Source organism: Lissotriton vulgaris, chromosome 5 (assembly GCF_964263255.1).
Source record: "Lissotriton vulgaris chromosome 5, aLisVul1.2, whole genome shotgun sequence".
Classification (NCBI taxonomy): Eukaryota; Metazoa; Chordata; class Amphibia; order Caudata; family Salamandridae; genus Lissotriton; species Lissotriton vulgaris.
In genome coordinates this window covers 1,962,706,743-1,962,733,222 of record NC_141693.1, presented here as the reverse complement: position 1 = coordinate 1,962,733,222, position 26,480 = coordinate 1,962,706,743, and the positions used below count along the sequence as shown (strand labels likewise).

The window sequence follows — 26,480 nt, the reverse complement described above, 5'->3', positions numbered from 1 at the left end:
TCTCAAAACTACCGTGAGGTGGCCAACTAAGGACACCGTCAACTTTGGTGTAACGAACCCAGCAATCATTGAATGTGATAGGACCCAAACCATGTCGACTATATAATTCGTAAGTTGGAGTTCCGACCGGAGGTACCGGACACGAGTCCTCCAACCGGGAATCCGAGTCACAACCTCTAAAGCAACTGAACAAAGTACTACGGCCAGGCATCGTGCACACTAACCGAGTTTCACAAATGTCAAGGGTTATTGGAGTACAATGTCCCTGCAAAAGTGCAAAAACCCTCGGTTTTTGGCGACTGCAGACGTCAAATAGAACAACTAAGAACAGAATACGAAGGACCACAAATGCAATGGAACCATGCAACAACTAAGCACCCACAACGACTAAGGATTTTGGGAGCGACCCACAAATACTTAAATCAAAGAACAATGGCGTCACCAGGAAGGCCCGTCAATCGTCTCGCTGTACCAAGGTCTACGCCAGGCGCCAAAACAGGTCTACAGTCAGGGCAGCAGTCCGTCGCAGCCGTCAGGAGGCGGGGATCTTCGCGGGAAAAGTCGTCGGGCCACTTGTTTCGATAACAGGATCGATGAAGCGGGGCGCACCTTCCCTCGGAGATTTCACACGAAGTTCCTCACGATCGTCGGGCTTTGGACCGGTACCGCTGATGCAGCGCCACGTTGGGCGCCAACTGAAGGACTGGGTTTTTCTAAGACCCAGTGGTGCCAGGGATAACACCTGAAACCTTCGTGGGTTACCTGTTCCGGCGTACACATGACAGAGACACGGGACACTTCCTTCGGCGTCAAAGATTCGAGATTTATTTACTGCAGGGAACACAGAAGTCACGAGAAGTACATAGCATGTAGGTTCACGGAGGCTGCTTCGAATTGTATCTGTGGATCGCTCCTTTTATACAGTTTTTTGTCATAAGATAACATGGTAAACAAAAGATTACAACCCGGTTCCCACAGTACATTTCATAGGGGGTCGCTTTCATGTATTCAGGGCCCGGAACATAATTACAGTAGCATTTGTCGGTTCCCAACTGTAAAAGTACATCTTCCCACCATTAGTGCATTCCGTTCGGCTGTAAACGAATCAAGGAAGAGTCAGAAACAGGTGCAGAGGAAGACGAGGATAGCGAACAGATCGAAAAGAGTGTAAAGGGGGTGGTATCAGGAAACACGATTGCAGGGATCAAAGGAGGCGTGCCTAATGAATGCACTACTGGAACAATAGACCGGCACGGCAAGATGAGCCTCGAGCGGGGCCATCTGCCTTACAGTGTCATCCCCCTCATCATAAAGACACCCTCAAAGAAACACGTGTCTTCCGCAAGAGTTTGGGAATCCCAGGGTCATGAAGCGGACAGTGTCCGTTCGCTGGCTACTTGAGGGCAAGAAACAAAATGGATGCCACATCTAAGATGGAACCCGTGGGTTCAGATGAAGAAACCTACGAAACGAACGAACGGTTTAGGCTAGTACAGCGAAAATTAGTACACCCACTAAACTCGTCATTTGCGGTTCATAGATACCAGACTCGACCATATTCGGGCGAGTCAATAACACCACTTACAATTGTCACGGAACCTCACCCCCACAACGCAACCAGAGCTGGTAAGAAGATCCGACCCCAAAAGACACTCCTGAACCCAATGCCCCCAAGCCCTTCGGTGGGCCTTTCGACAGTGTTGAGGCATCCCCCAGCAACCCAACTTACCTCTCTAGCCAGTGGTTGCCTTTACGAAGTCTCCCTGCCCAAGCCTGCAGCAACTTTGCCGAAACAAAGGTCTCCATTGAGAATCACAGGGTCCCTGATTTCTTCTTGGCAGCCTGCAACCGGCCACCCCAGTGCCCCTGGTGGTGCAGCTCCTGTGCTGATTGTTGGCCCCTACAGTGCTAACCTTAACCCCAGGAACTTTGGTCCCACAACCGAGTGGCCTGCTCGTAAGCAGTGCCTAACCGATGGGCCCTTTAGCCCCATTGGTTAACATTGGGCCCCTGCAGTCTGCACCTGGCCGCCCCAGTACTGCTGGTGGTGCATCTTGAGTGCCTACCTAGACCTTGGGGAACCTTGGTCCTAACCCCCAAAACTCCCACTTGTAATACATTTACTTACCGGTGAAACCGATAACCATTTCTTCCCATAGGAACCCATTTTATGAGATTTGGGGCCTAATAGTGTTGAACTGTTGTTTTTTAGGGGGAAAACAGTAACTATACCTCAAGCAAAGAAAAGTCTTACTTACCTTATATTGTGAGATCCTTAGGTGTGGAATCTAGGCATACCTCCTCCAGTAACCAATGTATTCTGAAAGTAATCAAAACGTATTTAAATGTAATTACTGTGTAATATAACCTGCTTTTTAAAACCATACCAACCAGTAACAATTACAAATCCATTCCCAATTGCATGTCTGTATAAATTGAAAGAACATTTTACCTACCTGTACCAAGTCCTGCTTGGTTCTAGAAATAAATTACAAGTATATATTTTTTATACTTACCCAATTGGTCTGAATTCGGTCTCTGAGAGTGTGTAATTATTCCTTGAGCGTGTGAATACAATAAATGCTTAACACACCCTCTGGATAAGCCTAACTGCTTGCCCACAACACCACAAAGAGAGCTGTTATTACTTACCTAATTTAGCCTCTGATATACCTCTGGGGACTCCCTGGACTCTGTACACACTATACCGTACTTTGGTATAGCATATACAGCGCCAGCTTCCTACATTCATGCACTATATCAAAATTGAGATCTAGAGGACCATTTAGAGGGAGGTTTTCAACTCGCTCTCGATCCAGAAGATCGAGTAGAAGATCAAGCATGATGTTACTCTGTTGTCATAGACCACACACGCCATCTTGGACACCCACTTCCCATTCTTCTATCGAAGACTACTCACCTACTGTGACAGACACACCTCCATCAAGAGTCTCACCAGTTGACAACATTTTGAACTTCAATGATATGTTAGGAGCAGCAAATATGAACATTGACATGCCCATTCCTACTACTTTAACATCAGTCATATTCAGAATCTTGCACCAATATCTTCAAGCCCTTTACTTTTACTGGTACATAGCCTATTTGAGCCTGCTATGCAGCACACCTCAAATCAATAATGTCTGGACCATCACACCTTTTAGTACAAGGTGCCAGATGAGGACACTCTGTTTCCCAGAGAAGATCCAGCACCAGACTTTTTTTTATTGTCGATTCAGCAAGAATATCACATAGTTTAGCTCCTTTGATTTTTGTCCCTCCAGACATCGGGCGCAGTAGAGTGGGCAGGAAAAGGGAAAGACTTACTCGTAAAGGGGATTGGATTATGGAGGAGTAAGAGGGGTTCAGGGAGGTGCACAAAGAGATGTAGGGAGGGTAGTCACCCACCCACACAGGATTAAGCCAACTGAATTGATCTGGGGGTGAAGACATGTAACTTAAACTTTTGTAGTAAGGTAACACTCTGAGTTTGTGAAGACAGAAAGTAGTAAACTTACTCTAAAGTTTAAACGTACTCAAAGATGTAACCTACCTTGACGAATGAGGCTTGAAATGTGTTGAAGCTACTGTTTCATTTGCTTTTTATCTTCTCCAGAGAAGCGGAAGCTGGTGGGCCTCTCTGACTTTCTAACCGAAGTTGCACGGAAAGAGCTGGAAAACCTGGACAGCCGCATCCCAACCTGTTGTGTCATTTACATCCCACTGGTGAGAGAGGGGTCCAGAGGGTGAATGGATGAAACTATGATGAGCCTATTGTTGAGGTGTAAGGCAGGCAGGAGAGAGTGATGTTGATGTAAGGATAATAAGAGTGGCAGTTATAATGAACCAGGTCTGCTGAAGGAGCTGTTTGACCCAGGAAAGTGCTACCATTAGTGGGATGATCTTATTTATTTACTCATTTGTAAAGCGCATGGTTACACCAACGGTGTGTCCCCACGCTGAGACATATCCAGATGAGGTGAGTGCTAATCCTACGTGGCTCTTACGCTGTCCCCTCCTCAGTTTTTGAGAACAGCCATGTCTTCAGCTGTCTGCAGAATGAACTCTCGCTGGGTTCTGTTTTTATGGTGATTGGTAGGGTGTTCTAGATTTTGGCTGCTAACTACCTTAAAGAGTGAGCCCCCATAAGGGCTTTGAATATTCTTGGGACATTCACTAAAGCCATGTCCATGGATCTCAGATTTCGTCCTGGGGTATATTTAGTCAGCAGTGGTTGCAGGTATCTAGGGCCTTTGTGAGAGAGAATGCGATGGCAATAGCACATTGCCTTGAACATGGCTCTCTTCTCCACTGGTAGCCAGTGTAGGTGGTCAGGGCTTTCTTAGTATTAGTTCTCCTTGGAAGGCTGAGAACTAGGTGTGTCGCAGCATTTTGTACCCGTTGTAGATCAGCTAGTCCTTTTTTGGAAGCACCTAAATACAGTACATTACCGTAATCTAATTGTGAGGTGATTACTGCTTGTACTATGGTTTTCCTGGCTTTGAATGGTAATAGATCTATGATTTTCCTCATGGTTTTCATAGCACCATAGCACTTCCCAGCTACCTTCCATATCTGATTGTCAAATGACAATTTGGAGTCGAACCAGATTCCGAGATTTTTGAACTCTGATTTTGGGTGTGGGACTTGGCCCGGTACTTCTGGCCACCAAGCAGATTACCAGGTGGTAGGTGTCTTACCCACCACCAGTACTTCCGTCTTATTCCCATTTAGCCTGAGGCAGTGGTTTGACAGTCAGCCACCACCTCTAGACATTTGGCAAAGCAGGTCGCTCCCTGGGCTTTTTTTGGGATAGCATTACAATTAGCTGTGTGTCGTCTGCGTAGAACACTATTGACACCTCATGTTTCTCTACACATTCTGCTAGTGGTCCCACATATAGATTAAAGAGGGTGGGTCTCAAAATTGATCCCTGTGGGACCCCTTGGGGCAGAGGGTAGCTATCCGACAGATGCGTCCGTTGGGCAACTTGGAAGCTCCGTTAAGCTAGAAACAACGTCAACCACTTCAGAGCTTTGCTCCTGATGCCCAGGCCTCAAGTCCCTGAAGTAGCAGTGGATGCAAAACGGTATCAAACTCCGCGCTGAGATCCAGCAGGATCAGGGTGGCTGTTTGTCCCTCATCAACATGTTTCCTCAGTGCCACTGTCGCCATTAGTATCGCTGATTCTGTTGAATGTGCCATTCTAAAACCTGACTGTGAGGGGTGTAGTAGGTTGTTCATATTGCTGTGGTCTACCAGCTGTTTATTTGTAATTTTTTCTGCGATTTTAGCCACAAATGGAAGTAGTGAGATAGGGCGCAGATTGTTTAGTCTAGTATAGTCTAGTGATGTTTTTTTCCTAAGTGGTCTAACAGTGCCCTGCTTCCATTTCTTTGGAACTATTCCCGTCTGAAAGGAGCGGAGAATAAGATCTGCGATGTATGGTAGGATTATGTCCATCCCCTCCATCACTCTCTCAGGTTTGTGCCGGGTCTTGGGGAGAGCCGGATTTTATTCCTTTCACTATGGCTTTTAGTTCCTCACTTTCCAGTATTCTAAAATCATCCAGCATTACTCTTAAATAGTTCACAGTCTTGATAGTAGATGAGGTGGTGCCACCAAGCCATGCCTCTGTAGGAAAGGTCTCATATATGTTTGTTACTTTAGCAAAAGAATCTGCTATCTCATTGCAGATCTCTTTCGTAGCTGGAATATCCTCTTTCTTCTCTTCTTGGTTTTTGAGAGATTTTAGAATTATGAACATTTCTTTATGTGAGTTTTTAGCTTTGTCTATTTTATCTGTATAAAATTCACATCTGTTGTTTTTAATCAGTGAGTGATAGACTTTCAGTTCTTTTTTATAGTCTTCTTTGGATTTATCACAGTATTTATTTTTCCAGATACGTTCTGATTTCTTACATGTTTTCCTAGCCTTCCTTAGTTCATCATTGTAACAAGGTGCTGTAACCTTTGGCCTTCTAGGGATTCTCGTGCTCCAGGGTGCTACCATATCTAGTGCATCAGTAATTCAAGTCTCTATCTGGTCATTGGATATATTAATATCTTTGTCCATCGTTGGCTTCTGCTCCTCAAGGGCTCACGTAAATGAGGTGGAGTTAAATTTATTCCACTTTCAGGTGGTTATTGCCTCACTGTGATATTGCATCTTCCTCCTCTGAGATGGCACAGTGAATGGGAACAAATAGTGATCTGACCACGGATCTGGCCATGGTGCTCCTATTTCTATCTCAGTGCAATTTGTAAAGATAGGGTCTAAAATGTGGCCCCCTTGATGAGTTTGAGAATCCACTTTTTGCGTCAGATTTGGTGAGAGAAGATCCTTACAGATTGTACATATTTCTTGGTTTTCTGTGTCATCAAAGTGTATATTTAGGTTCCCCAATGCCAAAAATTTGCTGCATCTCAGTGCTGGATATACTACCTTGTCCTCCAGACTTGTCACAAACTTTGTTATTTGGCCGGGTGGGCGGTAGATAAGGAACCCAGTTAAGGTGTTATCTTCTGCCATTGACAGCGTAAAGAAGAGTGCCTCACAGTTATCTAGGCCAGTTTGTTGGACCTCACATTTCATCTCGTCTTTATAGATTATGGCAATTCCCCCTCCTCTTTGGCCTATCCTGTCTTGCCTGACTAGGCGATAGCTATTAGGGATGGCATCTATCACATCAGGTGTTGAGTTCTCATTAAGCCATGTTTCAGTCAGAAATAAAACGTCCAAAGATTTTTCACTAAGTATATTGTGTATCTCATGCTTGTGTTTAGCCATGGACCTGCAATTTAGTAGTGCCAGCTGTATTTTTGACTCCCTAGCGATATGTGTTCTGCAGGTGAATGTTGCATTGCAGTGCCTGCATGTTCGTGCCATGTTATCTACATGTATTTTATGTCTGCATGTAGTATTCCTGGGTTTATTTAGTTTTAATTGTGCTTCTTTAGAGTACTTAAACCTCTCCAAAGTCCCCTCAGGACCAGGGTTTCTGGGCCCTGGTCCCGGTCGGGTGCGGATGGGTGCAGACGGGCTTGCCTTTGGCGCGCCAGCAGCGCGCCCGTCCGCTGCACAGTCGCGAGCACATTAGTTTAAATAGGGGGGGGATTGAGGCGGAAGGAGCGCCACTGCCTGCTAGACCGGAAATGACACGCTCTGCTCCGCCCTCCACGCAAACAGCACAAAGCCGGGGTGGACCGGGGCGGGCAGGCTAATGTGGTGAGTGTAACAATTCCCAGCCGTACATTGTGAATCAAAAGCTTAGTGCATAGAAGCTAGTGCATTTAAGAACATTTTAAAACAATGTTAAAAAACAAATGATTTACTGACTCAGCGCACACTCAGCAGTCTCACCCTGAGTGTCTCAGCGTGTCCGATCTCACCTCGGTCTTTAGTAGGCAATCAGCCAGAAGGAGCACCTCTGTCTGCTAGACCGGAAATGGCATGCTCTGCTCCGCCCTCCACGCAAACTGCACACAGCCGGGGTGGACCGGGGCGGGCAGGCTAATGCGTTGAGTGTAACAATTCCCAGCCATACATTGTGCATCAAAAGCTTAGTGTCAAGAAGCTAGTGCATTTAAGAACATTTTAAAACAAAGTTAAAAAACAAATGATTCACGGACATCAGCACGCACTCAGCAGTCTCACCTCTAGTGATATATAGTTCCAGTGCTAACTGCTCTTACCCTGCTAGGTCTGCTCCTGCATACTTTTGGTCTCGCATGCATGTTGGCACAGGAAGCAGTCCGGTGGTGCTCAGTACACAGTGGTTTCAACAGAGGGGTGATCTATCTGATGTCATAATAATTCCTGAGGACACTGCAATGAACTTGCTTCAGTAAAGGAGAACCTGGTGCAAGGGAAGCCTCTTTGCCCATCACCAGCCATTGCCACAGTACGCACACATCCACCTTGTGGTGAGGTGAGCATCTGGAAGAACTGTCATAATTGGTTTACTTATAAGTTTAAAAAAAAAGTGCACTACCTGTGCCCAGGGCCTATAAATAAATTGCTAGTAGTGGGCCTGCAGCACAAGTTGTGTCACCCATCTAAGTCGCCCTTTAACCATGTTTCAGACCTGCCACTGCAGAGCCTGTGTGTGCATTTTTAGGCTGCCATTTCAACCTGGCAAGTTCACCTACTTGCCAGGCCCAAACCTTCCCTTTTATTTCATATAGGTCACCCCTAAAGTAGGCCCTGGACAGCGAATGAGGGTGTGGTGCACTTGAAAGGTAGGACATGCACTTTTAAGTTTTACATGTCCTGGTATTGAAATACTGTTAAATGTGTATTTCACTACTGTAAGGCCTATCTCTCCCGTAGGGCAACATTAGAGCTCCTTGCAACATTTTACAAGTATAACTTTCAATTGGGAAAAGTGAGTTTGGCGTTTCTGAACTCACAATCTAAAACACATCTTTTAGTGACGTTCGTTCACAGGGGATCCTCATCAATAGTCATAAGCATTAGAATATTCCCGCCCATGCGCGGGACCCCGGAAACAATATATTATATGTGCCCCACATATATATAGACATATATATATACATATATATAGACATATATATATATATATATATATATATATATATATATATATATATATATATATATATATATATATATATATATATATATATATATATATATATATATATATATATAAGCAATTGCAGCCAAATAAAACAGTAGAGCTGGAATATGCTGTGAAGAATTTCCACCATACATGTGTATTTGCATTAAAAACCTGAGAAACAACACCAATGCTTGTTTAGAAACTGTTTTAATGCTTAGAAAGTAGTAGAAATTCTTATAACACACTGTAAGCATATACAGCTCCCAGGCTGCATTGCAAATACCCAGTCTAAAAAGACTGAAAAGCTAACTTGTAGCTGCATGTACTAAAACTGACGCCGTGCCTTTAAGGCACCTCTGCCCCTAGCTTCCCATCATGCCTTAGGGGTTACAGTTAGGTCAGTTGTTCTTTCCGGCTCCTTCAGGAAGGACCCTGGATACACAGCTCCACATTTTTCTGCCTTTTTCAGTCAGAAAATCTTCTAAAGAACAATTTTTTGATTTACTTTGACTTTTAACAACAGTGTCAAGTAAATATCTGCTTAGCAGTCAATTTTTTGTGAGGTTTTCCTGTCAGGATGCCCACACTATTTGATAAATGCCCTTCTTGTGGCCACAAGAAGGCAAAATCAGACTCTCATGAGGTCTGTATTTTATGCTTGCCAGAGGATCATGATCCTAAAGACTGTTCACATTGTAGAAACCTGTCTGAGAGGACTCTTAAAGACAGAGAAAGGAACAGGCTCTATGGTCTGGCCCAGAGATCCATCAGGGGAAGATCTACAGAGAGGAAGAGTTCAAAGAGACCCAGAACTCCCTCCAAAGGCAAGTCAGAGCGTCCATCAACCTCAGCGCCGGGCTCGTTACTGAAAAAACAACATCTGATGGACAGTTCGAGAGAAAAAGCTCCGTCGATGTCGAGACCGGCGTCGATGAAGAAATCGTCGTCGAAAAGAAGTTCACCGACGACAAAGAAAGCTCCGCCGTCGTCAACTAGGCGACGATCGGCGTCGAGAGAAGCCACAAGGTCACCGTCGACGAGAAGATCGGCGTCAAGACATAAGTCATCTCCGCCGTCGTCAATCAGGCGACGATCGGCGTCGAGAGACAGATCACACTCGCCGTCGTCTCAACGTTGACAGGCTTCTAAGAGTGTGACACCTCCGCCGACGTCTCCACGGAGGCGCTCGGCGTCGAGGAGCAAGAGCCCCCTCAGACGCTCGCCGTCGAGGATGACATCATCGTCGACGGCGCGTCGGCACTGGACGTTGAGGATGTCTGATCCTCTGCCGTCGCCACGTGTCCGGTCGACGTCGAGGGCATCGTCGACGACAGGACAACGTCGATCCGCATCTCCGTCACCGGCAGTCCAACGTCGGTCGACGTCGAGACCTCCGTCGACGGCAGGGCAACGCCGTTCGACGTCGAGACCTCCGTCGAAGGCAGGGCAACGCCATTCGACGTCGAGGGAGAAGACTCCGTCATCGGCTCATCATCGCCGGTCGACGTCGAGGGACCACAGGTCAACGTCGAGGCTTTCGACGTCGAAAGTTATCACTCCGTCGACGCCGCAGAGGCGTTCGACGTCGAGGGAAAGACTTTTGAGACGTCTTCCAACACCGGTGAGACGAAGATCTCCTTCAGTGCCTTCGACCGTTCTGGTGACGCAATCTGCTTCTCACCATTCCTCCTTAAGTACCTCTGCCTCTTCTAGGAGTAGGAGTCCAGTGCAACAGACACCCCAGCGACGGTATATCACACAGGCAAGACTCTCCCCAAGATGGTATGGTCCGTTGAGTAAGTGGAAGGATTCTGGAGCGACGGAGAGGCTACGAAGATATGTAAGCCCACACTACAGGTCACCTCTTCAGAGGCTGGTAGAAGAGGCAGACAGACAGAGTCCTACCAGGCACCGATCACGCTCTCGGGAGAGGAGAGCGGAAAGGTCTCATACCCCCAGGGTCTCTCGATCACCACGGAAGGAGCAACCCAGATCTCGAACACCGAGAAGGGAGGAACGGGCGGAGGGATCGAGATCTCCCCGAAGGGAGCATCAGAGAAAATCACGTTCTCCTCGAGGGGAAGAACGACCGAGAAGATCACCAGTGAGGAAGGAGAAATCTCATCACAGGAGAAGGGAACTCCATCATCCTCTTCTTCATCTTCATCTAGATCTTTTAAAGAGGATTACTCTCCGACGCTGGCAGACAGCCCTCGTTCCAGCGCTTCCCCGATTGACGACGTCAACACGTATCTGGACGTCTTGCAAAGGGGGGCTCACAAACTAAATATAGAGATGGCTGTTCCAGAGGTGTCCGCTACTGTGATTTTTGAGACCCTTCGTCACAAATCATATACCAGGCCTTTACTCCCATTGGTTCCAGGGATAATGGATCCAATCAAAGACGTTTTTCTCACTCCAGCAACGATCAAGGCGGTACCGGCACGTATCCAGAAGAAATATAGGCCAGCCGAGTCAGATCCTATCTTTGTTAAGGGAGAGCCTGCGGCGGACTCAGTCATTGTAGCCTCAGCTAAAAAGACTCACACTGTCGCTCCTTCTTCTTCGGTCCCGCCTGACAAAGACAGCAAGACGCAAGATTCTTGGGGACGCAGGGTATGCAGCACAGCAGCTTCATCCCTGAAAGTCTCTAGTGCATCAGCCCTTCCGGGAAGGTACGATAGAGCCCTATGGGACTCCATGGAACGATTCAAGGAGAAATTGCCCAAGGAGGACCAGAAGGACTTTGAGGAGACAGTGACGGAGGGCTGTTTGGTGGCAAACCAAATGATTAGTTCATCAGCAGATAACGCCCTTCTAGCAGGACATGCCTACTCACATAGGGTATGTGCGAGGAGATCCTCTTGGCTGCGTTTAACTGGACTCAAACCAGATGCCCAGCAGCGCATCCTCAATCTACCTTTTTCCGGATCTTCACTCTTCGGAGAGCATGCCGATCAGGAAATGACCCGTATGAAAACGGAGTTAGACACAGTGAAGGCGGTTGGTCTGGAAAAAAAAGAAAGAACTGTTCAAACGACGCTTCAAGACCAACAAGAACCGGGGAGGCCAACAGAGGGTTCAAACCCCTCAATGGTCTCAAAACAAGCCACAAGGAAAGCCGCAATACAGAGGAGGAAAATCGGGCAGAGGCAGAGGCGGGCATCATCAGTCCTCTACCACGCCTAGCGGAGGCAAGGCCTGAGCAGTGGCTTCCTCTGGCGCCGTTACCCACTCCAGTGGGAGGAAGTGCTTCGCAACACCTGGCAGAGTGGGTCAGCATCACAAAAGATCGGTGGGTGCTGAATATACTGCGCAATGGATATGCGCTACGTTTCCGGAAGAGACCACAACCGATTCCTCCAAAAAAGACTCGCTCGTACCAACTAAACCTCCTCAAAAGGGAGGTGAGCGTCCTCTTAAAGAAAAACGCAATCGAAGAGGTACCCCCTTCCCAAAGGGGGAAAGGAGTGTATTCAAGATATTTTCTAGTCCCCAAAAAAGATCAAGAGGACAAGTTCAGACCGATTTTGGATCTTCGGCTCCTCAACAAGGTGGTGGTCAAAGAGAAGTTTCGCATGTTGGCACTTCACCAAATATGTCCTCATCTACAGATCGGAGATTGGATGTGTTCGTTGGATTTACAAGACGCGTACTTCCACATTCCTATTACACCAGGTCATCGGAAGTGCTTGAGGTTCCTGGTAGGGAACAAGCATTACCAGTACAAAGTGCTTCCCTTCGGTCTCAAATCCGCACCAAGGGTCTTCACCAAATGCATGGCAGTGGTAGCGGCGTGTCTTCACAAAAGAGGTTTCTTTGTGTACCCTTATCTAGACGACTGGCTCTTGAAGAGTTCGTCACCTCGTCAAGTCACCAAAGACTGTCACCTGTGTCTCCAACAACTGCACAGGCTCGGCCTCCACGTGAACACAGAAAAGTCGGTCCTGCATCCCACTCAAAGTATTCACTATCTGGGAGCAGTTCTGGACACAAATTTAGGAAGAGCGTTTCCTTCGCAGGAGAGACTATCTTCCATGGGGCAGAAATGCAAAAAGTTGCTTCAGTTTCCTCGTCCAAAGGTGCGAGAAGTAGCATCTCTATTGGGCTCCATGGCGTCCTGCATCTTCCTAATACCGAACGCCAGGTTGAGGATGCGGCCTCTACAACAGTCTGTGGAAGATCAGTGGGACCAAGCGACAGGAGATTGGGAAGATCGAATCAACCTGTCTCAAGCAGCATTGACCTCCATACAGTGGTGGACTCGCCCTCGGAATGTCCTGCAGGGAGTCCCTTTTCAGCAACCTCTTCCTTCGCTGTCTGTGGTAACGGACGCATCTCTAGAAGGCTGGGGTGCTCACATGGGTCATCTTCAGATTCAGGGTCGTTGGTCGACCAACCTCCAGACATACCACATCAACATGCTGGAGCTTCGAGCAGTTCATCTGGCGATCAAAGCGTTCCTTCCAGCAATAAAAACGGACAAAATCCTGGTTCAGACGGACAACACTACAACTATGTTCTATCTGAACAAACAGGGAGGAACTCGATCTCGCCCTCTGTCTCTGGAGGCCCAGACAATCTGGCACTGGCTTCTGGCTCGGGGACTGTCGGTGGTGGCAGTGCACCTCCCAGGCGAACTAAACACAAAAGCAGACGCGCTCAGCAGGCACTTCGAAGATCAGCCAGACTGGGTGCTAAACGACGAAGTAGTCGAAGAACTCTTCCGTTGCTGGGGTCGTCCAGAAATAGACTTATTTGCGGACGACGAAAACGCCAAATGCCACGCCTTCGCGTCCAGGTTCCACCGGCCAGGGACGCAAGGGAACGCTCTCCTGTTGGAGTGGACAGGAATGTTCGCCTATGCGTTTCCTCCTCTGGCACTGATTCCGAAGGTGGTGGCCAAGCTCATCAGATCGAGCATGGACATGATCCTGATAGCTCCGGATTGGCCGGGACAATGGTGGTATCCAGACCTGTTACATCTGTCGCTGTGTCCACACAGACGCCTGCCGTGCAGGCCAGACCTGTTGAGCAAAATGAACGGGAGGATCCTGCATCCCAACCTCCCGTCACTGAACCTGACTGCATGGCTCCTGAGGTCTTGCAATATGGACACTTAAATCTGCCTCCGGAATGTATGCATATCTTAAAAGAGGCCAAAAGACCTTCCACAAGGGCGTCTTATGCGTTCAAGTGGAAAAGATTTTTCATTTGGTGTAAGGACCATGGCTTTGATCCCACCAAAGGACAAGAAGAGGTAGTCCTTCCATACCTCCTTTCCTTGGCTACATCAGGGTTGAAATACGCTTCTATTAGAGTTCATCTATCTGCCATAGTAGCGTACAGGAAATCACCTACACAAACATTGTTTTTTCAAGTTCCAGTGGTTAAGGATTTCCTTCAGGGGTTGAAGAAGGTCTATCCCCCTGTGAGAAATCCTTCTCCTCCCTGGGAGTTGAACCTCGTTCTCTCCAGGCTGATGTCTACACCGTTTGAGCCTATACACAAGGCCTCCTTGCAGCATCTCACTTGGAAGGCGGCCTTCTTGGTGGCAATAACCTCTGCGCGCAGGGTTAGCGAGATACAAGCACTCTGCACCAAGGAACCTTACACTGTGTTTCACCACAACAGAGTGGTAATGAGGGCTCATCCATCTTTCCTTCCAAAGGTGGTCTCGGATTTTCATATAAATCAAACGATTACCCTTCCTTCGTTCTTTCCTAACCCATCGACCCCAGCTGAGAGGTCGTTGCACTCGTTGGATCTTAAACGGGTACTAAAGTTTTACCTAGAAAAGATGAAGGACACCAGAAAGACAGACCAACTCTTTGTCAATTATGGTTCAATGAGGACGGGGTTTGCAGCAGCCAAAAGATCCATCTCCAGATGGATTGTTTCCTGTATCAGGCTGTCATACCAGCTGGCTGGCAAACCTTTGTTACAATCACCCAAAGCTCATTCCACTAGAGGGAAAGCAGCCACTATAGCGTTTTTACATGACATTCCTATGTCAGAAATATGCAAGGCTGCAACATGGAAATCAGTCCATACCTTTACAAGGCATTATTGCCTAGAGTCTGATTCCAGAGCGGAGTCTCAAGTAGGGCAAGCCTCCTTGAGAAACCTATTTGGGTAGAATAAGGCCTACTTTTGGGCCTACAAATATGAATGTTATCTGTTGATTCCTTTGCCCGCAGGGATGAGGTGAGGCTCGCTACTCTATTCTAATGCTTATGACTATTGATGAGGATCCCCTGGAAGAGAAGGATTAGTTACTTACCTGTAATCCTACTTCTCTTCCAGGGGTATCCTCATCAAAGTCATAAGCAACCCTCCCGCCTCCCCGGGCAAAGGACTTTGTTTATTAAGTAGGAGATGTTTTAACCTGTTATTACCATGGTTGGTTTTCAGTCTCCGAAAAGAACAACTGACCTAACTGTAACCCCTAAGGCATGATGGGAAGCTAGGGGCAGAGGTGCCTTAAAGGCACGGCGTCAGTTTTAGTACATGCAGCTACAAGTTAGCTTTTCAGTCTTTTTAGACTGGGTATTTGCAATGCAGCCTGGGAGCTGTATATGCTTACAGTGTGTTATAAGAATTTCTACTACTTTCTAAGCATTAAAACAGTTTCTTAACAAGCATTGGTGTTGTTTCTCATGTTTTTAATGCAAATACACATGTATGGTGGAAATTCTTCACAGCATATTCCAGCTCTACTGTTTTATTTGGCTGCAATTGCTTATTTTTATATATATATATATATATATATATGTATATATATATGTCTATATATATGTGGGGCACATATAATATATTGTTTCCGGGGTCCCGCGCATGGGCGGGAATATTCTAATGCTTATGACTTTGATGAGGATACCCCTGTAAGAGAACTAGGATTACAGGTAAGTAACTAATCCTTTTTAACCCCTTGCATGCTGATGACGGCCCCCATCCGTCATGCACTACGGGGCTCGGGTGCTGATGACGGCTGGGGGCCGTCAGGAACCTGCCCACTCGCGATTCTGCCGCACAGGCGCAGAATCGCGGCAGCATGCAAGGGGTTAAATTGCATTCCGAAAATGCCTCTTTTAGAAAGATAAACAGGTAAAGATGCTTACAAGGGATTAATTTAAAAAAGTACTTTCTTCACATAACTTTATCTTAAATATAGTGACAAAATATGACACCAAAGAAATTAATTAAGTTCCAATTTGCACGATCCAATCATTTCATTTCAAATAACTTTATTCGACTAAAAAAAGAATCATAAAAGTATACTATTAAAATAACAAGTATCATACATTCAATCACAAAAGGTATTTCATAGAAAAAAAAGAATTTTAAAGTGCAGTGCATTCACAATATACAAAATATCACATTTAAAAAGGCATAAAATCAATAAAAATTCATAGCTCGTAACGATTCCTAATCAAAAGTGCAGATCTAATAAAACTAAGCATAGAGCTACATATAGCAACAGATGACAATGATCTCAGATACTCGAAGCCTTCCATATATGTACAAGGTCTAATGTCCTTCAGAAGGGGTTTGATAAAACGATCTCTTGGGACTTTATAAAGTGAACAGAAGAGAACAAGATGCACTGTGAATTGTTGGGCTGTATTATTACATGGGCAAGGATACAGTCTCTCACACCAGCCCCCTTGTTTCGGAAAAGCAGCCAAAAAGTGCAATATTTGTAGCCGAAATCTAGTCAAATAGAAACGCCATTGTGTATGCATGGTAAAAGACAAATAAAACTGTTGTTGTGATATGACCGCTTGATTAGATGTTAATATTTCTTGCCTATGCGATCCTTCAACAGTGCAATAAGCATTCTTGATGACCTTCTTCATGTTCATATTATTAGAGGCCAGATCATCATAAAAACTTTCTAGCCCTATTTTATAAAACGTTTCCTTTACATAGTGTAACCAGGGGATCGACATGGCCTTGTCAAGTTTCATACAATCCTTTAAAATTTCTTTTGAGAATAACAAATCCTCAGAGGTCCATATTTTTCCCCAGAGGAGTAAAGGGGACACATGGATTCTGTCCTTCTCAGGTTGCAATCCCACCTCTGTGTGGCAGAAAACATTTGAAGAGCTGTTGGGGATTAATCATTTGCGCAGCATCCCCAAACCTCATCTATCCCTGATGGGGCAAAGGCCAATGGCCCCACATTAGCTTTGATCCCGGTGATGTCTAGCGATGACCTTATTAGGCTATGTGGCAAAATTAAATCTGGGTCCCCTCGGATCCTATGAGACCGGCACAATTCATCGAGTCATTTACGCTCTTCCAGCAGCCGCTAGGTGACATACTCAACCTGTCCTTTTCCATGGCTATTGTTCCGGAGACCTGGAAGCAGGCCTGGGTCTCTCCTATCATTAAGAAACCCACGTTGGACCCTTTAAAACCGGAGAATTTTAGACCTATTTCTCTCCTCCCGTGGGTGGCGAAGATTGCCGAGGCCCATGTAAATAATGTTCTATCTCAATACACGAGCCTTCATAATATTCTGGACCCATCCCAAAATGGCTTTAGACCAGGCCATAGTACTGAATCTGCCCTGCTAGCCACGTCTGAACATCTGCGTGCGATCTTAGATGCCGGTCAGAATGCAGCACTGATCCTGCTGGATCTCAGCGCTGCCTTTGATACGGTATTGCATGACATTCTTTTACATCGCCTTGAGGCAATAGGGATTACTGGAACCGCCTTAGAATGGTTCAGGTCTTTTCTGAGGGATAGATCTTTCGGGTATCGGCCCGCCGTTTCTTTCCCAATCCCATTCTATAGGCCAAGGGGTTCCTCAAGGTTCTGCATAAAGCCCGTCTCTGTTCAATCTTTATGTCCAGCCATTGTCGGCTGTTGCAAAGAACTGGGACCTAACAATGGTATCATATGCTGACGATACCCAGCTTGTGATCACCCTAGCTGAAGGGCCATCTACATCGGCCACTAGGTTCAGAGACGGGATGGCAGCAGTGGCCCAATGGATGGCAGATAATTGTCTTCAGCTTAATACGAGCAAAACTGAGGTCCTACTGGTGGGCAAAAACACCGCCCTTTGGAATGAGCATTGGTGTCCGGCATCTTTAGGGACTATGCCAATGCCTAAGACCTTGGTTAAGAACTTGGGAGTTTGGATGGACTCCTTGCTTAGCTTTCAGACCCACACTAAGCGAGTGGCTGCCACATGTATGGGCTTGCTAAGAGGCCTCAATCCTCTCCTGAAGTTCTTTGAACCGGCAGTACGACAGCTCATTGTCCAATCCACTATTTTATCTCGATTGGACTATGCTAGTGTGCTATTCTTGGGGGCCAATAAAGATGAGATTCAACTACTCCAACGAGTCCAAAATTCGGCAGCTAGGATTTTGGTGGGACTTCCCCGCCGATGTTCGGTCAGAGCTACGATCAAAGGGTTACATTGGCTTCCAATTTATGCCCGGATTCAGCTCTGTGTCTGGTGTTTAAGATCTTTAGAGCCCAGAACTTCTATGTACCCTTCTAACCCCATATGTTCCTCACCGTAACCTGCGCTCGCTAGGACAAGACCAGGTGACTGTACCACGGATTAAACTCTGCCATATTGGGGGTCGGTCGTTTCGGTTCATGGCAGCTAAGCTATGGAACTCCTTGCCGGCCCATATCCGTAGAATGGAGGACGTGCTAGTTTTTAGGAAAGCAATTAAAACCCTCCTTTTCCCTTCAACATAGTCTTCTGGATTTTGTCTGACTAGCTCTCATTGGATCTTGTACCATTTAGATTTGCCAGCGCCGGGACGCATCTTTGCTGAGGCAGCTGCGCGCTTTAAAAAACACTTAACATAACATAACATAACATAACATAACATTGATAATAAGCGCTTTAAAAATGTATTCTCCATAATTTGGATCTTTTCGCTTTTATGGCATCCCCATACCCCTGCTCGGTAGGTCGCCACAGACACACACTTTGATTTATACAGGGTCATCAAATCCCCTATTGGTTTTTGCCCCAATTTACTAGCAAAGCGGGAAAGGGCCTCTATAGGTCTAGATGTGTTTTGGATCTGAGTGTTTATCAAGTCATCCAATTCAAAGTTCTATTAGAAAGATTTCCTAAATAATTAGAATTTGTGACTTTTTCAATGACGATATTGTCCATGGTATATTTACAGATCTTAATTCGGCCTGGGCCACAGGCCATAGCATATGATTTATTAAAATTGACCCTGAGATCTAAGCCCAACATGAATTCATTAAAGGCATCCAGACATTTCTGCATGCTGTTAGCCGTTAGAGTCATCAAAACAGTATCGTCCGCATATGACTGCAGCGTTACATATTTGCCGTTTATCTTGGGAAAATCTAAGCATTTTTGCAATAAAAACTGTTGCAAACCATTTGTGTAAATTAAAAACAAGAAGGGTGCCATGATACATCCCTGGCGGACGCCTTCAGATGAGGCAATTTTCCCAGTTTTTTCGCCGCCTGGGCCATATCATACAGCAACAGAAGTTGCAGCATGCAATCTACGTAACAGGGTGACCAGTGGCTCCTCGAACCCCATAGACTCCATTAAAGACCAGAGCTTTCCCCTACAAACAGTATCAAAAGCACTGGATAAGTCCATGAAGGCCAAGTGTATTAAAACACCCCTGGCCTTCATGTAATAACCCATAATCATTGCTAAATTTAGGCACTGCTCTGTAGTCCCCCTGCCCTCTCCTAAAGCTGTATTGAGAGTCCACAATAATGCCTGATACATCCGCCCATGTTTCCAGTCGCGCCAATATAACTCTCCCCAATAGTTTACATGAGGCGTCTATTAGGGAGATCGGCCTATAGCAACGGGGATCATCGTTTTCTCCCTTCTTGAAGATGGGAACAAATAACCCCTCTTTCCAGGATGATGGGATGCGTCCCACAATAGTTGCCTTAAAAACATTTAGCAGGAGGGATGCCCAACGTTGAGGATTATTTTTAAACAAATCCAGTGGTACGGCATCAGGCCCTGGGGCCTTCAGAGCAATGCCTTTTCTTAAAGCCTCCTCCACTTCCTCCAGGGAAAGCGAAAGGCTGAGCTGCCGTGCAGACTCAACATTTAAGGGAACATCATCCTCACAATCATTTACTATTAAAATTCCCTGCGGATTAAATATTTTTGAATAGTGGGTCTCCCAAGCCTCCCCGGTTATATGCGATGCCATAGACCTCTCTCCACTGCGCCCGTCCGCACCGGACCCGCGCCTAGGGCCGGAATCCCTGGCCAGTTGGATAAAAAATCTACTTTGCGGCAGGTCTACAACCGCAATACCTTACTGACGATTGGCTGCAACACCGACACAAAATGCTGCCCTATAATGGCCATGGGGGATGTCCTCCCGCTCTCTCCCCATCAATGTATTAACTGTAAGCAGACCCTTCCCATGGTTCTCTGGCACTCCTTGCCAATTTCCAAGGACCCACACAATACCATAGAGACAAAAAAACTGCCCACTATGAAATGCATGCTACTTAATGCCAGATCTCTGGTAAAACACAGCACCGAACTGGCGGAGCTCATTCAGGACTCTAAGGTTATGATTGCTTTTATAACTGAGTCCTGGACAGATGCAGCATCAGGCCCAGATATTGTCATTGCTACTCCCCCAGCCTATGTCTGTCTTACACAGAATAGAGAAAAGAAGAAAGGTGGTGGCTCGGCTATCATCTATCATAAATCCCTCTGAGGGATAGTACAGCCTGGTGAAACCGACTTAGACGAAGCACTTATCTTTAACTTCATCCTCTCTGACGATCAAACCCTTAGAGGCTGCCTACTTTATAGGCCGCCCGGGGCTAAAGCACCTTTCCTTTCAGCCTTGAGTAGCCTGCTAGAAGAAGCCATCTGCGCCAACTCCTTCAGGCTACTTGGAGATTTTAATTTTCATCTTGAGAATAGCATTGACCCGGACACTCAGGATCTCCTAGAACTGCTACAAGGAGTAGAATTAAAGCAAATGGTCCGTGGCCGAACTCATAAGGCAGGGCACACCCTTGACGGTATTTTTTCCAATCCTCCTAACCTAGGTGTTACCGCAGTTCAGCCGATCTCCTGGTCGGATCATGCCGCAGTCCATTTCAACATCAGCTTAACTCCCCCCCCCCCCAGATCGAGCAAGGCTAAAATTGCCCCTAAAAAGATCAGGAAATGGGAAAATGTAGAAGGCAAGACACTGGAGGGTCTTTTGAAATCCTCTATACGGCCCCCCACAAGAAACGTGGAGGAAGCAGCTACAGACTACACAAGTTGGCTGGAGGCTGCCTGTATGCAACTTGCCCCCCGACTGTCCAACATTCCACTAACATTCCACTCGCACAAGCCCCTCTGCCCCTTGGTTCTCAGAACAAATCAGAGACCATAAAACTCGTTGTAAAAAATTAGAAAGACTATGGCGGAAAAATTATAAGGAAGAGGATAAAAAACTGCTCAATGCAGAGCTGAGAGCCTACAAGGAGATGATCCGCTTGGCTAAATGTGAGTTTTTTTCCAAACGGATTAAGGAAGCAAATAATTCTCCTAAGGAACTATTCAACACAATTTCCTCCTTGACAGCCCCTAAATCAGTAGATATACCACCTAGTCGCCAGCTATGCGAAGACCTAGCCAAATTCTTTCTGAATAAAGTAGAGAAGATCTTTCATCCCTTGAACAATCAAATTACGACTAGTGCCTCAAACTCATGCACCCCTGATACGCATGCCAAACTAGCTCCCTCTACCATCGCCTCGGGTCTTACCCCCCTGTTCAATATCATGCTGGACAAGGGGGAATTTCTCCTACGCTGGAAACAGGCTTCCTTCTTACCTCTTCTAAAAAAAACAATTTGGACCCAACAGACTTAAACAACTTTCGTCCCATCGCCAGACTACCCCTCCCAGCCAAAATCATGGAGCGCATACTAAATAGACAGCTTAGTTCCTTCCTGAGATCAGGAGAGAGACTGGACTCCTCACAACATGGATTCAGGGCGGGACATAGCACCGAATCAGCACTGATTAAATCAGCCGAAGATATAAGAAGGGTGCTGGATAAGGGGGGCAGAGGTGCCCTGATCCCGCTGGACTTATCCGCAGCCTTCGATACAGTCCACCATAAAATATTGGTGGACCGTCTGAGGGCCAGTGGGATTCAGGGAAAGGCTCTCGACATCCTGCAAGCCTTCCTATCCGGCAGGACTCAGTCGGTGGCCTTGGGAGACTTCGAATCTGAGCCAATTGTGCTCCCCTGCGGAGTCCCTCAGGGGTCTTCCCTGAGCCCGACTCTTTTTAATGCTTACGTCTCCACCTTGGCGCCAGTGATTAGATCCTTCGGATTCAATCTCACATCCTACGCTGACGACACGCAGATTGTGGTGTCACTGCGTCAGGGAGAATTGGATAGCACTGCAGACCGGTTCAGATGCTGCATGTGGGAGGTGAGCAAGTGGATGGCAGGAAACTGCCTGAAGCTCAATTCTGCAAAAACAGAAGTGCTGCTGTTTGGGTCATGTGAGAACTTCTGGTCCCCTCGTTGGTGGCCAGAACAAATGGGGGCTCCCCCTTCTCCAGTTTCGAAAGTAAAAAATTTGGGTGTCCTGATGGACGACTCTTTGTCCTTCAGGCCACATATCAATGCACTGTCCTCGGCTACCCATTACGTTCTTAAAACTATCCAGAAAGTCCTGCCATTTCTTCCTGTCGAACACAAGAAGACAATAGTGACCGGACTGGTGATGTCCCGGTTAGACTACTGCAACGGTCTGCTGCTGAATGCCCAACAGGGACTTTTAAACAAACTTCAAATCCTGCAGAATGCAGCAGCAGGCCTGATCACAGGCACCCCCAAGTTCACCTCAGTAGCTCAGGACCTTGTAAAGCTACACTGGTTGCCTGTTCGGAAAAGAATCGCTTTTAAGTCACTCTGCGTGATTTTTAAGGCTCTGCGCAGCCTGGGCCCCCAAAGTATGACCCTTCTCTTCCAGTGGTACAAACCAGTGCGAGCTTTAAGATCAGCTGAGCAGGGCCTGGCAGTAGTCCCCAGAGTAAGAAAAGCCCGCTGGGGAGGCAGAAGTCTTTCCCTGGGAGCCGCCAAGGCATGGAATTCGCTGCCTCTGAACCTCAGACAGATTCCCGACTTGCTCACATTCAGAAGGGCTCTTAAAACCTGACTATTCTCACACTAACTCTCATCCCCACGCCCGCTAGTGATCAATCAGCGCCAGGACATCTCCGGGTAACAGTGTGCTTTAAAAATGTCCAAAATAAATAAATAAATAAACTAATAAAAAGTGGGCGGTTTATGACCTCCCAAAACAACCTACTATCTCGCAGATCACTGGCTTTTTCCAAATCATCCCAGGCCTTCACCCTTAATTCCGTTTTTCTCTTCTCAACTGCCTTTCTATACATTTGCCTTGCATTCCTGACCATTTCTTTATCCCGGGGTACCACATGGAGAGCCGTCCTCAGCACTGTTTGTGCTTTGGAACATTCCCCATTAAACAATTTCTTATCTTTGGTGACACCTTTCTTAACTGGTTTAAGTAGATTTGTGGCCACATTCTTACAGAGGGCCTCAAACCTTTGCACTATCTTCTGTGGATCAGAAGTGGCCGTTAGGCATGTCATTATTTCTAATAAATTAGCTTCAATGACCCGTTCCTCCATTTCTTTGGGATTGATCTTGTCCCATTTTATTCTAACCCCTTGATTGTGGTTATATGTTGTTGATTGTTCTAGGGGCATTGTCCTTGGTGTCACTGTACTCATTGACAACATAAGGGGGTTATGATCACTAGCCGGGTTCGGTTCTACCCTAAAGTCATCAACTAAATAAGCATAACTACTGGATATTAAAGTAAAGTCTACTACGATCCAATCAGAAAATAAAGAGCAATATCCGGGTGTATCAAAATAATTTGATTTATATAAGTACAAGAAACGGGACAAACAAACAATTCTCACATACATTGAAAACAGAAAACACAATCCAAACAAATATAAATAGATATCCTAGTCATCAATGTATAGCTGCCCATCTCCGTACAATCAATGATTAGTCCGTCCTGTACATAGGATTCAAGACTCAAAGTAAATCCATTAACAATAACCAAAGAGATAAATGGGTTATACGCCGACGTTTTGGTCTTCGTGGCAATATATCAATGAGACCATCTTCAGGATAAAGGTAGATTTTGTGACATACTTTGTTCCCTTGGTCCCGCTCTGACGGCTTCCAACTTTAATGGAGTGCAGAGGCGTCAGCGAATATGTAAAGAAATACATTTTATCCATGTGAGGTCAATTGATTTGTAATCAACGTTTACCTTTAAATAATATAATAACCCCCTCCCAAGCCTCTAGGTGGGCCCGGAGTCACCATCCCTCGGGCTGATTTTATAAGGGAAGGGAGACGCGCTGCTCCTTGAAGGGAGCAGGCGTGTCATCGGGCCCTGTGGCTGCCTGAGTGGCCAAAAGCACAAAAGAAAAATCTTTATTTGCTAATGGACACCAGACACTAAAAAATAAAAAAAGATGAATAAACAAGAGGCACGAACCACTCATTTATAATTCTGTGCTCCTTGCAAGGGGCACAGAATTGATCATGATCATGATGATGATGTCACTGCCCTCAGGGCTGTGAGATGTGCAGTCTATTAAAACGTGGCTCAGAACGCCAGGTGCCTGCGCAATATTGCATGTAAATGACCAGACAGCATGGTGAGATACTGCCAGGTTGGTCTTTGACTCAGCCTGGCAGACACTCATTATGCTTTGAAAAAGAGGGTGTGGGAGGGGGCAGAGCCCCCACACCGGTAATGACAGGCCTCCTCTGCCAGCCATGCAGTCACCATTACTTATCCATACCTCCATGCACTCACTCATTCATTCATTGAATTGACAACTCATTACCCACTCGCCCACCCACACAATAGCACACTCAGAACTTGCCAGTGAATGAAGAAACACTTTCCCTTCATAAAATAGTCAGACATATGGCTTTGCCAAACTTATTATCAGAAAGAGGATGTCTTCCTCATTTTGAAACTAAACTCTGAAAAAAGCTGATCTTACATTAAAAACGGCATGGGTTATTTATTTAGTTTTGGAAGTAACCAACAAGACGGCCACATCCACTACCGTTGAGGAGGGACCATGGCCGGACAGGCCTTTTATTCCACTGGGCATTTCCCTGAGGGGCTTGAGCTGGTTTTGAAAGCCCAGTTTTGAAACCGCTCCCGGTGCCTCTTTCACTTTTCTCTGCTCCCCAAGTTTAAGTGCAGCAGGCTTGGGTGGGCTCAGAAGAGAGAGAGATAGCGAGGGAGCGAGGGGGAATGTAGAGAGAAAGCGATAAGAGAAGAGAGAGAGAGAGAGAGAGGATGGATGGATGGATGGAAAGGGAGCGATTATTCGAGGAGACGTAGGTAGCCTACTGGTTTGAGCATTTCTGGTCTCCCTGTCCAGCTGTGTGATGGACGGTGTTTAAGGGATCCATCCACCCTTTACTGCAGAGGCTATTCAAATGTGTATCTATGGAAATATCGTCAGACTTTGAAAATGATAAGCTATTGCGTCCGTCTTCAACAGTTGAAGAGTTGGGAATATCTCTGACAGTATAAATGCAGTCACAACCCTCTCATTCATTTCTCTGTATCCCACTCGCATAGATCGGATTCCTGCTCTCCATCCCGCGGCTCCCCAGCATGGTGGATAAGAATGACTTTGAGATCGAAGGGCTGGATTTTATGGTGAGAGAATTCATAACCCTTTTCGCATATGATAGATAATTTGAATATAATTGCCACTTTAGATGGGGAGTTATGTAAACTCGTCATCAATGGCTAAGGAGCCTTCTAAGAGATGTGATTTAATTTTCTTTATAAACTGAATGTGATAAAAGAGGTTCTTAGTGCTTGATGAAAATACATTGTATAGTTGACTCTTAAATTCTCCTTTTAACGTACTATGTTAAGAGGCAGAGTCATTGTCAAACGCAGATGTGCTGAGGATAGCTTTAAACACAGGCAAGAGTTATATTTATGCATAGATGTGTGAAACTAGCAGAATGTCTAGAATGTAAGATGATAACACCACATGAAGCTACTTAATCTGGACCTTATCTAGGGTTGTTTGTTTTTCACATCAGGAAGGGATCTGGAGCAGGACCAAGGCTGTTTATAGCTGGTGTTTATCTAAAGTGGCATAGTGTGTTTCTCTATTAGAATCTAGACTCAATTGACTGTGTGAACCAAGTTAATGTAACATTTTACGATTATGTGGGTGGGAATTGAAAAGTGCCCCAACACTACAGCGCATTCTTCAGGTGTTAGGATGCACTATAAGGTATCCAGATCTGGAAGTATTTCTGATCAAGTGGAATTATTTAGGTCTGGGTAGCTTTTCTGACTAGGATAGGAGCAGGTATGGGGAAACAATCTTTGCAACGCAGTCATTACATCGCAACATCCTTTATATAGCATGTCACTAAAACACAGCCATTACATTGCATGTGACTACAACGCATGTCATTATAACGCATGTATAATATGTTTAACCTAAACAATAGCCTAACCATCTAATATAAGTGCCCGAACAGCTGTCTAACCTGACGAGTAGCGGTGCTCTCTAAGCCATAAACCTGTTCGTCATTTGTAATTGGATAGAAGCCTAACTAGGCAGAGATCAACCCTACAGACCAGCTCCTCTCTGCTTCCTTCTCAGTTCCTGTCTGAGGATCGACTGCACTACAGAAGCGCCAGGACCAAGGAACTGGACGCTATGCTGGGAGACCTGCACTGTGAGATCAGAGGTGCGTGAATCCTGGAGGCTGCACCTGGAGTCTGGTTCATCACACAGACCCAGGGGTGCACCCTAAGG

General features: G+C 46.1%; 1 protein-coding gene across 1 annotated transcript in view; it reads left to right on the top strand.

Annotated features, from left to right (window-relative positions):
• Positions 1-26,480, top strand: part of MSH5 (mutS homolog 5) — a 1,348,607-nt gene that overhangs the window by 768,381 nt on the left and 553,746 nt on the right. The window contains exons 15-17 of the mRNA XM_086920580.1: positions 3,617-3,726; positions 25,271-25,351; positions 26,325-26,412. Coding sequence (XP_086776706.1) covers positions 3,617-3,726; positions 25,271-25,351; positions 26,325-26,412 — 279 coding nt within the window. The remainder of the gene's footprint in view (positions 1-3,616; positions 3,727-25,270; positions 25,352-26,324; positions 26,413-26,480) is intronic.